Source organism: Mobula hypostoma, chromosome 6 (assembly GCF_963921235.1).
Source record: "Mobula hypostoma chromosome 6, sMobHyp1.1, whole genome shotgun sequence".
Classification (NCBI taxonomy): domain Eukaryota; kingdom Metazoa; phylum Chordata; class Chondrichthyes; order Myliobatiformes; family Myliobatidae; genus Mobula; species Mobula hypostoma.
The window spans coordinates 190,695,244-190,711,136 of NC_086102.1; the positions used below are offsets into that span (position 1 = coordinate 190,695,244).

Genomic DNA, 15,893 nt, shown 5'->3' on the forward strand with positions numbered 1-15,893 from the left:
GCACACACTGATGACTAAAAATTAGAGGGAACATTAGTGAGGAGTGCCACTGGGCAAAAATCAATCATCATATTCAGATGCCATTGGCACTTTTTGAGATCCCTGAGTGATGATTTGACCATGTCAATGTGGACCTGGTTGGCCCTCTCCCGCCACCCACCCCACCCCTGCGGTTTCATGCGCCTCCTTACCGTAACGGACTGTACTAATAGGTGGCCAGAGGTCATCCCTCTAGCATTGCCGATGGTCACAGACATGGCTCAGGCATTCATCAGCACCTGGGTTACTTGGTTTGGCACCTCATCCGATATTTCCTCTGACCGCGCTCCCCAACCTCTGGGTTGCAATGGCCTAGAACCTCAGCGTTAGACTACATCACAAAATGGCGCATCACCAGCAGTCCAATTGCCTATGCGAGTGGTTTCACCGCTCCTTAAAGGCTGCTCTGAGGGCTCCCCTGACCAATGAGTTTTGGCATGATCATCTCCCACGTACCCTGCTGGGGCTCAGAACAGCTCCAAAAGAGGACCTGCAGTTGTCTGTGGCTGAGTTGGCAGCCATTATGAGTGCCAAGTGATTTTATCCCTGACGCCACGACTGCCTGACTGGCCTCTGAACAGCTTTCTAACGCCCTCAGTAAGCTCATTTCCTTTTCAGCTATTCCTACCTTCCATTATGTCGTACAGCACTCTTGGGTTCCTGTTAACCTACTTCCACCTTGTTTGTTTTTGTCCACCATGATGTGTGGGCATTTGGCCAAGTGGTTAAGGCATTGGACTAGCGACCTGAAGGTCGTGAGTTCGAGCCCCAGCCGAGGGAACGTGTTGTGTCCTTGAGCAAGGCACTTAACCACATATTGCTCTGCGACGACACTGGTGCAAGCTGTAGGGGTCCTAATGCCCTTCCCTTGGACAACATCGGTGTCGTGGAGAGGGGAGACTTGCAGCATGGGCAATGGCCTGTCTTCCATACAACCTTGCCCAGGCCTGCACCCTGGAGAGTGAAGACTTTCCAGGCGCAGATCTATGGTCTCGCAAGACCATGGTGTACACTAACATCCCCTTAGACTCCCTTATGATAGCCTGTTCTGCATTTTGGAATGAAGAGAAAAGACTTCTATCAGAGATAAGATGGGTAAACTTGAATGTGTTTCAAAAGATCGCCTTAATTTTGGAGGGTTCCACCAACATGCCCAAGCCATCACGACATGCCCATGAGTGTCTCAACACACTCAGGACATGCCAGAAGCACCTGCAGTTCCTCTACCCATGGAACATAAGACCTGAGCTGGGGGGGCTCCTCTGAGTTCCAGACAGGCTGACAATGCCAGATTTAGTGAATTCTGGAGGGGCTTGTGTTGGGTAATGTAACTGGTGGAAATGTACAGGTATCACAACCACCAACATTGAGTTGGGGTTCACTTTAAAGATCTGATGTGCTGAGCTAATTGCATAAAGGACTTTTACCACGCTTTGTATTCAGTTTTTGGCGTTCGATAAATGAGTTGCTACATTTTTTCTTCAACATAAAACACGTCCACCGGTTTATCTGTGATAACCTGCACTATCTCCTGGCTTCGGGTCTCATCAGTAGTTACAGAGAAGCAAACACAACAAATCACCAAGGATGGCAACCCTTTTGTTTTATCTATTGTACAATCTCAACAACGGGATCAAAGGTCAAAAGTTCACAGTCAAAGTTAAATTTAATATCAGAGTACAGACACATCACCACACACAACCCAGGGATTCCTTTTCCTTCAGGCATACTCAACAAATCTATAGAAACTAACTACAATAGAATAATTGAAAGAGCACCAGCACGAGACAATGAACTGTGAATACAAATATAATAAACAGCAATGAATAACAAGTGTGAAATAACAAGATAAAGAATCCTTAAAGTGTGGTCATTGGTTGAGGGAACATTTCAATAGGTAAGTGTAGTTAAATCGCAAACCAGAGGAAATCTGCAGATGCTGGAAATCCGAGAAACACACAAAAAAATACTGGCCAAGCAGCATCTATGAAAAAAGGTAAACAATCTACATTCTGGGCCAAGACCCTTCATTGGGACTGGAGAAAAAAAGATGAGAAGTCAGAGTAAGAAGGTGGGGGGAGGAGAGGAAGGAATACCAGGTGATAGATGAAACTGGGAGAGGGCGAGAGGTGAAGTAAAGAGAAAGCAATTTGATTGGTGAAAGAGATAAAGGGCTGAAGAAAGGAGAATCTGATAGGAGGGGACAGAAGACCAATGAAGAAGTGAAAAGGGGAGGAGCACCAGAGGGAGGTGATGGGCAGGTAAGGAGATAAGATGAGAAAGGGAAATGGGAATGGAGTATGGGGAATGGTGAAGGAGAGGAAGTGCCATTTCCAGAAGTTCGAGAAATCGATGTTCATACTATCAGGTTGAAGGCTACCCAGATGGAATATGAAGTATTACTCCTCCAACCTGAGTGTGATCTAATCGCGACAGTAGAGGAGACCATGGACTGACATGTCAGTGGAATTAAAATAGGTGGCCACTGGGAGATCCTGCGTTCATAGTCATACTCATACTTTATTGATCCCGGGGGAAATTGGTTAAGTTGGTTTTACTGGCGGACGGAGCGTAGATGCTCGGCAAAGCGGTCTCTCAGTCTACGTTGGGTCCCACTGATATAGAGGAGGCCACACTGGGAGCCCCGGACACAGTAGATGACCCCAGTAGACTCACGAGGGAAGTGTCGCACCACCTGGAAGTGTTGCTTTGAGCCCAGGACGGTAATGAGTTACAAAGAGTTGCACACACGAGTGTTGGAAATCTGGAGGGCATCTGCCAATTTGATGTCAAATCATACATTAATTTCAATTTCAAAATGGAGATATTTTTGTCCTGGCACGTGGCCAAGTGGTTAAGGCATTTGTCTAGTGATCTGAAGGTCGCTAGTTCAAGCCTCAGCTGTGGCAGCGTGTTGTGTGTCCTTGAGCAAGGCACTTAATCACACATTGCTCTAGCCTGTGCAAGGAGTGGCGCCCCACACAGACTTCCAATCTGCGCCTTGTAAGGCATGAAAATGCCCGACACAGGCCTCTCATGGTCTGAGTCAACATTCCCCCTCCCCCCCACTTTGTGTAAAGACAAAAGGGTAAATGGTGCCAGGTATTAGATCAATTACAAACAAGAGAAACACAATCTTTTCTTGACTCACATGAGGTGATCCACCGGAATTCCCATCCCTTGATGTTTGCAGCTCAGTTCTTATATTGATTCAAAACAAAGAATGGTAGCTTCCTGGGCGTTAAGGAAACAGTGTCGGAGAATGATACCGAGGATGGAAGATTCTAATGAATGGCAAAGCAGACTCAAAGGACTGGATAACCTGCTCTTGCCCCCATCTCTTCTCTTACATTCTTACATACTAGGACAATCTCAAAGAGCTAAATTGCTTTCTGTTGCCTCTATTTTCATGAAACAATGTCAATACTACAGCACCTGGCACATTTCCAACCAAATTTCGCAGAGAAAATTCAGAACTTGCAAATCATAACAATTTAGAAGTCTGTGTAACCTCTATGCTGAAATTTACAGCATTAAAAATCATAGAAAAGTCTCTTGCTTAATTAAACATTGAACCAAAATATCTTACCTACACCTTTACTCATAAAAACTTTGTTTATCTATGCAAGGAAGTACATTCAAGACAACCAGCACACTCATAACAATTCCCCAGGGTCACTTTATATGTATGTATCAAATATGAAGAACTTTTTCCACCAATAAATGAGCCTGGAAGATTAAAATGACTTTAGCTTGAATAACTTTAGGTTAATCAGAATCAGGTTTATTATCACTGATTTCCATGGTATGAAATTTGATGTTTTGGGGCAACAGTACAGTGCAAAAATATAAAAATACTGCAAGTTTCAAAATAAATGAATAGTACAAAGAAAAGGAATAATGGGGTTGTGTTTATGGTTTCACCGACTGCTCAAAAATCTGATCGCAAAGGGGATGAAGCTGCTTCTGATTGGTTGAGTGTGTCTTCAGGCTCCTATACCTCCTCCTCAATGGTAGTAATGAGAAGAGGGCACATTCCAGATTGTAAGGGTCGCTAGCGACGGATGAATGCTGCCTTTTGATGCACTGCCTCTTGAAGATGTCTTCAACGGTGGTGAGGGATGAAGCTGGCCATTGTAACCTCTTGCAATCCCTCGCTTTGGAGCCTTCATACCAGGCTATGATGCAGCCAGTCAGAATGTGCTCCACCATGCATCTATGGAAATTTGCAAGAGTATTTGGTGACATATCAAATCTCCTTAAACTCTAATGAAGTAACATGCCTTCATTGAGATTACGTTTGTAAGTTGGCTCCAAAATAGATCCGAATGATGTTGATTCCCAGGAACTTGAAGCTGCTCACCCTTTCCACCTTAATGAGGCAGGTGTGGGTTCTCTCAACTTCCCCTTCCTGAGGTCCACAGCCTGAGGTTCACTCTTATATGTCTCCACATCACTATCTGAGATTTACTTGACAGTGGTATCATCAGTGAATTTGAAGATGGCACTTGCACTGTGCCCAGCCACAAATTCACGAGTGTAGAGTCGAGCAGTGGGGCGGTATTGACTATCAGAGAGGAAGAGTGCTATCACTGACTGTGGTTTCCTGATGGAGAATCAAAGGTCTAGTTGCAGATGAAATATTCTGATAAAAATTTGTGTATTTTGTCCTCTATCTTAGAAACCTCATTTTCTCCCATTAGGATCATTTTCTGAATGATTTTATTTCCAATTTCATTCCTCATTCATTATACGTTTTAAACTATATTTCTATCTTTAACATATTTTATCTGAAACTAAGGTAAAAGTATTTTCTCAAATTATGCCAAACCTTTTCTGAAAGAGCGTAAGCTAAAGGAACTGGCAGAAACCAGCACTCACAGTGCAGCTGCATTTTCTCAATTATGTCCAATTGGCTTCAAAAGCATGCTTCAGATGAAGACGCGTTTGTGGATTTTAACCATCATGTTAAAGGTATTGAAGAAAAAATATAACCAGAACAAAAAAATAGTAACTCTAGGGAAGGAAATAACAGCGACCAAATCGATTCATTCTCAATGTGATAATACACAATTACTATTTTTTCTTAATCTATTTCTGATAACAAAACAGTTATATCTTTTGTATGTACTTCTTCAGCAGGTATGAGAACAAATACTTCTACGAAAAGAGAATATGTGAAAACATCTTGTAAACAAAACTATGGAGCAGACGACATTTCCTATAGAGGTTATGCTGAAGTTATACTGAATCTCAATTGAGTCACACTGAAATTTCAATGGTCACCACATTTTGAAAAGGAAGTACTCCCTCTGGACAAAACACAAAAATAATTTACCAAGATGAGACCAGAAATGCTCCTTTTGTTATCCTTTTCAACGTAGCACAAACAATTTGAAGCCTTCTTACATTGAAAAGAAAGTATGAGCTGATCTTGAGATGGCTGGTAAAAAGTTGTGCTAGATTAGACAATGATAGCACTTCCATTCACGAATAAGTGCAAAAAAGTCCATCGATACATTATCAATAAATCAAATAAGATAATCGGATAACACTTATTTACTCAGAGAGTGATGAGAAGAATAATTTAGAATAGGGGTTCCCAAACTTTTTTAAGCCATGGACCAATACCATTATGCAAGGGGTCATAGGCCCCAGGTTGGGAACCCTTGGTTTAGAAGCTTACAACAGCAAATAGTCATAGTCATAATCATAGTTATACTTTATTAATCCCAGGGGAAATTGGTTAAATGCAGTTCCCGTCATCTGTTGTACATTAATAGCAAAGGATTTAAGAATTATTTATAACTATCATTCTTTGTTCATTACAATTGTATAAAATAACTTGAGAAAAGAATTAAAATTATGAACACGCGAGTACAAACTGGAACTGTGCCAGAAAGAATTTGTCACTGAGTCTGTGCCAAATGTTTTCACCCATAAACGTCAATACAGATGTCACAGTTCAACTCTTTTCACATGCAAACATCAACACACAAGATACTTGTCAGTTCAGTTTTGTCATATGTAACTTCACAAAACAGCCAAAACAGACCACACTTTGGAAGGTGGCCTGGAAATGTCAGTTTAATTCTTATTGGCAATTGCAAAGAATTGAACATTATGACTCTCGTACACACTTTGCAACTTTGTATCCAGACCTATATTACTGCCATTTTAGTCTTGATGTTAAGGTTGTTTGCCATTTGTTGAAAATAATGCACCTTAAATATTATACACCTTAACATTACTGAAAGCAGCTGAGATGCATGAGAATCAATTTTATTCAACTGCAGTAAAAATATCCAGAAGAATTTTTTAGGAACTCACCATTCATGGAGCTTTATTGCCAATCAATGGCTAATGATCACAAATCAAAAATTCTCTTTTGCCTTATTGAGTTTCTGATGCGATCTGGCTACAATATCCCCCAAATTCACTCTGAAAATATCTTAAACTATCCCTATTTAACTCCAGGACAGAACGAATATTAAGGTTTTCTAATATTACAAAGAAAATTTGGTCTACATTATACATTAACATTTGTATTTAGCTCTATAATTTGCATCATTAGTGTACAGCAATCATGTAAGTCTTAGGTCAGTACTACAAGAGTTCGCTCGAGCAGCATCATAAAAGTGGCCATCTTCAGAAGCATTATCAGACCATTATTAATTTACAAAATATGGGCTTTGTTGACTGTGAGTGAAAAATGCCAGCATTTATCAGGTCTCCCTGACTAAAATGCTGCTGTTCATCTGCTGATTGTAACCTCAGAGTGTTGTTGGACAGGGAATTTCATCGGGTGATGGTAATTTCAGAGTGTTGATGGACAGGGAATTTCTCAATTTAGATGCTGTAAAGAAAAAATGTTGATATCTTTTCAGGTTGGAACAGTGTGTGACTCTTAGCTCCTGGTGGAGCATAGGCCAGCGATGACCTCCCAGTGTGTGAGGGCATGTGAATTTCACTTCTGGTTGGATACAATTTGTAGTTGTTGCTTACCTCCAACGTTCTTAGTCTTTCCAGAAGGTGCATTGTCTTTTCCTGTTCCTCAATGTTGATTGCGCTGCTGGGAAATTCATCCAATGCCTCATGTAGGTCTGTTGTTGTTTCTTTGGAAACCTCTGTATCTTCTGACATCTTAGCCTAAACATCCAGAGAGGTTAAATTTCAGCAAGGCACACCAAACAGTTTGAAAGGAAGCTCATGGACTGAATTAGATCATGGAAACAAGGTTGGCGGTTATGTATTGAAACTCTTCAGGTTTATTTTAGCCATGGGAGTAATGATGAATTTAACAACAAAATCAAATTTACTGAATGGATGTAAGCCTGCTGGGGTGATGTGGTGGAGACACGTCTCTACCAAAGGAGGTGTAAGGTTCTCCTTCACTCCACTAGCCTGAGGGTCACCCTTGGGCAAGATGTAGCACCGGATTAACCCCCACCCCCCGCACCTCCCCCAAGATCAGGGTCATGTGAAGCCATGGCAGCAGGTGTTGGATGATAGTATGAGTATTTGGTGCATATCACAAGTCCTGGTTATGAAGCCACTGATGTCAGGTAAACAATCTCTGAGGAGTATTGATAATGGCTGGGGTCACCTGTTTTGTAAAGACACTGCCCAGAAGAAGGCAATATCAAATCACTTCTGTAGAAATACTTGCCAAGTACAATCATCGTCATGGTAAGACCATGATCGCTGTCATACGATACGATGAAGATGATATAAGCGTGCAATAACAGCTCTTACAGAGAGCCCCTCAGCCTTCACAATGTGGCTACTTTTGCTCATTGATCATCCATGGAACTCAACACTAGCTTCGGTCTAACAATCACTTTGTATTATGTTGGAGTGGGAAGGTTACCTAATCAACTGAACAATTAAAAATATTAAACCATTTTGCTATTTGAAAAGTTTAAATTACCATAAATAAATATATGAAATATTGAATGTTGTTTAGAATTTTCCTTAGACCATTAATTCCTGTTCTTCCTTATGTTTTGTATCCAGTGCCCGACATGATACATAAGGGCTGAATTGGAAAGGCCTAGAAGTAAGGGTGACAGTGTGTGATTACAAACAAGAGAAAATCTGCAGCTGCTGGAAATCCAGGTGTGTGATTAATCAGACTGAAGTAATGGCAATCATTTTGCACAGTATGCAGAGTATAATTCTGCATCTGATACCAACTATTATTGAGTATAATGATTTCTGCTTGAAGTTGATATTGATTTTCAAAATAGAGGGACCACCTTGGAACTTGCCACTGAAACACAGACAGCAGACTTCAAAACTTGCTTTGCACCTCCATATTTCCACATGAATCTCACGGCTAAAGCAGATTCTACCGGTCGTCTGGAAAATGAGGGTACCCTGTGAAGCAGTGAAAAACAACATAACTTGGAGAGAGAGGGCTCCAAATCATCAGCTCTCACACTTGAGAGGAAGAAGGAATAAAACGGGAAAGATGTTCTACACGTGCAAGGGCCTAAAATCAGAATTTGGTTTATTATCACAGACCTATGAAGTGAAATTTGTTGTTCCATGGCAGCCATACATTGCAAAGAAATAATAAATAAATATAGCCATCAGCCAGATAGATAAATAAATTAATAACACAAAGGAAAGGGAATAACGAGGTAATGGATTTAAAAATGCGATGGCAGAGGGGGAAAAGCTGTTCAGGCTTCTGTACCCGCTTCACGATGGCAGCAATGGGAAGAGGGCATGTGAAGGATGGAGAGGGTCTTAAATGATGGATGCTGCATTTTGAGGTACCGCCTCTTGAACTTGTCCTCAATGGTGAAAGGTGTTATGCCCCTGATGAACTTGAACTTGTCCTCAATGGTGAAAGGTGTTATGCCCCTGATGAACTTGAACTTGTCCTCAATGGTGAAAGGTGTTATGCCCCTGATGAACTTGAACTTGTCCTCAATGGTGAAAGGTGTTATGCCCCTGATGAACTTGAACTTGTCCTCAATGGTGAAAGGTGTTATGCCCCTGATGAACTTGAACTTGTCCTCAATGGTGAAAGGTGTTATGCCCCTGATGAACTTGAACTTGTCCTCAATGGTGAAAGGTGTTATGCCCCTGATGAACTTGAACTTGTCCTCAATGGTGAAAGGTGTTATGCCCCTGATGAACTTGAACTTGTCCTCAATGGTGAAAGGTGTTATGCCCCTGATGAACTTGGCTCAGTCTATTACCCTCTGTAGCCTAGGGGTGAACACTAGTGATATTCCACAGGGGTCAGTGCTGTGACTGCTTCATTTTATGTTATATGCTCATGATTTGGATGACAGAATTGAGGGCTTTGTGGCCATGTTTGTGGACTATACAAAGAGAGGCGGAGATGCAGGCACTGTTGAGGAAGCAGGGAGGCTACAGAAGGACATAGAAAGATTAGTGTCAAAAAAGCTAAATTAAATCCACAGTGATTCAATGTTGTAAAACAATAAAAGATCAAAACTTCTGGGGGGGGGGCTGAATACTTTTTATAGGCACTGTATGGTCTTATGGAAACGGAGTCAGAGTCAGAGTCATGAGTTACAGAATTTCCACTCCCTGATATTGTGCTTCTTCTGGTTACTAACATTAACACATACTTCCATTAACTGACATTATCCAAACTTTGATGCTGATATTCTAATCTGCAACTTCTCTTTCAACTTTCTGCTGACCTACATTAGATTCCACCAAAACAACAACACAACTATGGAATATTCACCTCTGCAAACAAGGGGCTTCAGAAAGATATTTATGTAGTAAATGCAACCATGATGGTATAGTATCATAATGGTTAGCACAACATTTTACAGCCCCAGTGACATAGGTTCAATTCCTGTTGCTGCCTGTAAGAGTTTTGTACATTCTCCCCGCGGCCACATGGGTTTCCTCCGGGTGATCCAGTTTCCTCCCACAGTCAAAGACGTACTGGTTGGTCGGTTAATTGAACATTGCAAATTGCCCCGTGATTGGGACAGGATGATGCAAACACGAGGAAATCTGCAGATGCTAGAATTTCAAGCAACGCACATAAAAAATGCTGGTGAACGCAGCAGGCCAGGCAGCATCTCTAGGAAGAGGTACAGTCGACGTTTCGGGCCGAGACCCTTCGTCACAACTAACTGAAAGAAGAGATGGTAAGAGATTTAAAAGAGGGAGGGGAAGGGGGAGATCTGAAATGATAGGAGAAGACAGGAGGGGGAGGGATGGAGCCAAGAGCTGGGCAGGTGATTGGCAAAGGGGATATGAGAGGATCATGGGACAGGAGGCCCAGGGAGAAGGAAAGGGGGAGGGGGGAACCCAGAGGATGGGCAAGAAGTATAGTCAGAGGGACAGAGGGAGAAAAAGGAGAGAGAGAAAAAGAATGTTTGTATATAAATAAATAACAGATGGGGTACGAGGGGGAGGTGGGGCATTAGCAGAAGTTTGAGAAGTCAATGTTCTTGCCATCAGGTTGGAGGCTACCCAGATGGAATATAAGGTGTTGTTCCTCCAACCTGAGTGTGGCTTCATCTTGACAGTAGAGGAGGTCGTGGATAGACATATCAGAATGGGAATGAGACGTGAAATTAAAATATGTGGCTACTGGGAGATCCTGCTTTCTCTGGCGGACATAGCGTAGGTGTTCAGTGAAATGGTCTCCCAGCCTGCGTCGGGTCTCGCCAATATATAGAAGGCTGCATCAGGAGCACCGGATGCAGTATATCACCCCAGCCGACTCACAGGTGAAGTGTCGCCTCACCTGGAAGGACTGTCTGGGGCCCTAAATGGTGGTGAAGGAGGAAGTGTAAGGGCATGTGTAGCACTTGTTCTGCTTACAAGGATAACCAACTTTCGCCACCTCCAAAGGGATTCCACCACTAAGCACAGCCTTCCCTCCCCCCCCCCCTGCCTTCCGCAGGGATTGCTTCGTACGCGACGCCCTTGTCCAATCGTCCTTCCCACCAATCTCCCTCCCGGCACTTATCTCCCAGTGACCACACATTTCAATTCCACATCCCATTCCCATTCTGATATGTCTATCCACGGCCTCCTCTACTGTAGAGATGAAGCCACACTCAGGTTGGAGGAACAACACCTTATATTCCGTCTGGGTAGCCTCCAACCTGATGGCATGAACATTGACTTCTCTAACTTCCGCTAATGCCCCACCTCCCCCTAGTATCCCATCTGTTATTTATTTATATACACACATTCTTTTTCTCTCTCTCCTTTTTCTCCCTCTGTCCCTCTCACTATACCCCTTGCCCAACCTCTGGGCTTTTTTACCCCCCTCCCCCTCTTCCTTCTCTCTGGGCCTCCTGTCCCATGATCCTCTCATATCCCCTTTGCCAATCACCTGTCCAGCTCTTGGCTCCATCCCTCCCCGCTACTGTCTCCTATCATTTTGGTTCTCCCCCTTCCCCCTCCCACTTTCAAATCTCTTACTAACTCTTCCTTCAGTTAGTCCTGACGAAGGGTCTCGGCCTGAAATGTCAACTGTACCTCTTCCTAGAGATGCTGCCTGGCCTGCTGCGTTCACCAGCAACTTTGATGGGGATAGGATGATATCAGGTGTAACTGCTACATCCCTGCCGCCTATACCATGCTGTTTACATTCTGCGCAATCTAGCACTATTTGTTGATAGTTCTCACTGCTAACAATTTCTTTATGTTTGGAAAATCTGCAAATTGTGGCCTGTACCACCAAGCTGAGCTCATAAACGGATGAGAGAAATGTTTCAGGTAAATGTTACTCTTCGTCTTCTGCCAGTGTGAAAAACAACCTCTCGCCATGCAGTGCAGTCGTTGCTGCTGTTACCAACATCGGTAACTAGATGGCGCCCCATAGGTATAAAAGCAACATGCAGCAGATGCCAGATTCAGAAACTGCACAGAGAGATACATTACCAGGGCTAAAAGTACTAAAGTGAAGTCTCACAGCTCCAGGAGACTGACAAAAATCCCAAACATCAAAAAGCAAACTTCTGTGGGTGTTGAAAATACCAAACGATATAGTCACCAGGTCAGCCAGCATCTGTGGAAAGACCAACAGTGCAGATGCTCCAAGTCTTCAACCTGAAGTGTTTAATCCGTTCCTTTTTCTGCAGACATTGCCTGACCATTTTGCATATTTCCAGTATTTTTTATTTTTATTATAAACTGTCAGTACACGAATACATTAATTTGAAGCAGCAGTTGTCCAACCGGCACTCAAGTCTGTTCTGCTATTTAATTGAATCAAGGTCTGGGTGCAGGGCAATCAGACACAGCAGAATAATAGTTCAAATGGACTAGATGAGCCCAAAGGCCTGTTTCTCTGCTGTAATGCTCTAGGACACTATGGTTGACCTGATTGTAACATCAGCTTTGCGTTCATAACTACCACAGTGATCCTTCCCCAGTCGGATGCTCATGTATTCATTAACTTCTGTTCAGTGACTTCTATTGAGAATGAGAGACTCACAAGCTTCCAAAAGGAAAAAAGCCCTGAACTAAGTGGACAACAGCATATCATTAAATGGTGCCCCCTTGTTCAAAATATAAACATATTCTCTCCACGTCCACTCACCAAGACCTAACGAAAGGTTTTGGCTTGAAACATCAAATGTTTACTCTTTTTCATAGATGCTGCCTGACCTGCTGAGTTCCTCCAGCATTTTGTGTGTGTTGCTCTGGATTTCCACCATTGCCGAATCTCATGTATTTATTCATTTCCATAGATGCTGCCTGACTTGCTGAGTTCCTTTAGCATTGCGTCTGGATTTCCAGCACCTATAGAATCTCTCATCTCTCATCTGCAGCTGTAAGGAGTTTGTACATTCTCCCCATGACCTCCAGAACGAGGGGTCACAGTTTGAGGATAGAGGGGAAGCCTTTTAGGACCGAGATTAGGAAAAACTTCTTCACACAGAGAGTGGTGAATCTGTGGAATTCTCTGTCACAGCAAACTGTTGAGGCCAGTTCATTGGCTATGTTTAAGAGGGAGTTAGATATGGCCCTTGTGGCTACAGGGGTCAGGGGGTATGGAGGGAAGGCTGGGGCGGGGTTCTGAGTTGGATGATCAGCCATGATCATAATAAATGGCGGTGCAGGCTCAAAGGGCCGAATGGCCTACTCCTGCACCTATTTTCTATGTTTCTATGTAGGTTTCCTCCGGGTCACAAAAACATGGCAAACCTACAGCACAATACTGGCCCTTCGGCCCACAATGCTGTGCTGAACATGTACTTACTTTAGATATTACCTACGGTCACTCAATGCCCTCTATTATTCTAAGCTTCATATACCTATCCAGGAGTCTCTTAAAAGACCCTATTGTATCCGCCTCCACAACTGTAGCCGGCAGCCCATTCCACGCGCTCACCACTCTCTGCGTAAAAAACTTACCCAACATCTCCTCTGTACCTACTTCCAAGCACCTTAAACCTGCGTCCTTTGGACTGCAGGCGGGTCCTCCAATTTCCTCCCACACTCCAGAGACGTACTGGCAGATAGGTTAATTAGTCCTGTGATTAGGCTAGGGTTAAATCAGCGGATTACTGGGTGACGTGGCTCGAAGGGCCGGAAGGGCCCATTCCACACAGTATCTCCGCAAATTAATAATTCTAAACCTGACAAAATACAAAGTTTGGAACAACTGCTCACAATATTCCACTTTCTTTTCTCCAACCTTCTTTCCGTTGATTCAGAACATAAGACCAGTACATCACAGGGAAAGACTCTTCAGTCCTCACTGCTGTGCCAGAATAATTCAATCAGTTATTAAATGCCCAACTACATTAACCCCTGCAACACACATAAAATGCTAGAAGAACTCAGTAGGCCAGGCAGCATCTATGGAAAAACATTTAGTCGACATTTTAGGCTGAGGCCCTTCAGTAGGAAAGGAGAAAAAAAAGTTGAGGAGTAGATTTAAAAGACAGGGGAAAGAGAGAGAGAAACACAAAGTCAGATGAAACCAGACAGGGGAGGGATGAAGTAAAGAGCAGGGAAGTTGATTGGTGAAGATACAGGGCTGGAGAAGGGGGAGTCTGATAGAAGAAGACAGAAAGCCATGGAAGAAAGAAGAGGAGGGAGGAGCACCAAAGGGGGGCAATGGGCAGGCAAGGAGATAACACTAGACACAATAGACACTAGAATATACAGCACAGTACAGGCCCTTTGGCCCTCGATGTTGTGCCAACCCATAAGGTGAGAGAATGGGCGGGGGTTGCATCACCAGAAGTTTGAGAAATCAATGATCAAGCCATCAGGTTGGAGGCTACCCAGACAAATATAAGGTGTTTCCCAAACTTCAACCTCATCTTGACAGTAGAGGAGACCATGGATTGACATAGTGGAACAGGAAAGAGAAATGGAATTAAAATGGGTGGCCACTGGGAGATCTGCTTCTTCTGGCAGACGGAGCATAGGTGCTCAACAAAGCGGTCTCCCAATTTACGTCAGGTCGCATCAATAAACACGAGGCCACACCAGGAGCATCATACACAGGATATGACCCCACCAGACTCACAGGTCAAGTGTCACCTCACCTGGAAGGTGTGTTTGGGGGCCTGCATGGTAGTGCACCCCTCACTATCATTCAGGGCCCCAAACAGTCCTTCCAGATGCAGCGACACTTCGCCTGTGAGTCTGCTGGGGTCATATCCTGTGTCCGGTGCTCCCCGTGTGGCCTCCTGTATATTGGTGAGCCCCGAAGTAAATTGGGAGATGCCTCATCGAGCTCCAATGCTCCGTCCACCAGAAGAAGCAGATCTCCCAGTGGCCACCCATTTTAATTCCACTTCCCATTCCCATAGCTTTCACCACTGTCATGATGAGTCCATACTTAGGTTGGAGGAATAACACCTTAATTTGTCTGGGTAGCCTCCAACCTGATAGCATAAACATCGACTTCTCAACATTCCAGTAATGCCCGCCCCCATTTCCTTTACCATTTCCTTTTCCATTCCCCATCCCCTTTTCCCTCTCTCACCGTATCTCCTTGCCTGCCCCTCGCCTCCCTCATGTGCTCCTTCCTCCCCTTTTTTTCCATGGCCTTCAGTCCTCTCCTATCGGATTCACCCTTCTCCAGCCCTGTATCTCTTTCACCAATCAACTTCTCAGCTCTTTACTCCCTTTCCTGGTTTCACCTATCACCTTGTGTTTCTCTCTCCCCTCCCGCCCAGCTTTCAAATCCACTCCTCAGCTTTTTTTCTCCAGACCTGCCGAAGGGTCTTGGCCCAAAATGTCGACTGTACTCTTTTCCACAGATGCTGCCTGACCTGCTGAGTTCCTTCAGCATTTTGTGTGCTGCTTGGATTTCCAGCATCTGCAGATTTTCTCTTGTTTATGATTAAATTAATCCCTCCACCTTCACAACGTCCATCTCCTTTCCGTCCCAGCATATTCATGTGCCTATCATATAGCTTCTGAGACATCTCTATTGAGTACGTCTCCATCACCATCCCAGGTACCCAGCACTCTCCTGGGAAAGCGTTTCCCTGCACAGCTCCTCTGAACCCTCTCACCTGGAAAGCACAGATTCTGGGATTAGACATTCCAACCCCAGGAAAAGATACTGCCTCTCTACCCTATCCATGCCTCTCATAATCTTATAAACCTCTTTCAGACTTCTTCACAGCCTCCACCACTCCAGAAAAAAACAGCCCAAGGTTAAGGAGCCTTTCCTTATAGCACAAGCCCTGTAATCCAAGCAGCATCCTGGTAAATTTCTAATGCACTCTCTCCAAAGCCTCAGCATTCTTCCTATAATGGGGTGACCTAAACTAAATGCAAATCTCCAGATGCAACTTAACTAGAGGTTTATAAAGCTGAACGTAACTTTCCAACTCATGAACCCATTTCCCCAACTAATGAAA

General features: G+C 43.7%; 1 protein-coding gene across 11 annotated transcripts in view; it reads right to left on the minus strand.

Moving 5' to 3' along the window:
* nckap5l (NCK-associated protein 5-like) overlaps positions 1-15,893 on the minus strand; it is an 890,431-nt gene that overhangs the window by 362,517 nt on the left and 512,021 nt on the right. For all 11 annotated transcript variants that reach the window (XM_063052487.1, XM_063052484.1, XM_063052488.1 and 8 more), the window contains one exon: positions 7,045-7,188. In XM_063052487.1, the coding sequence (XP_062908557.1) occupies positions 7,045-7,188 (144 nt within the window). The remainder of the gene's footprint in view (positions 1-7,044; positions 7,189-15,893) is intronic.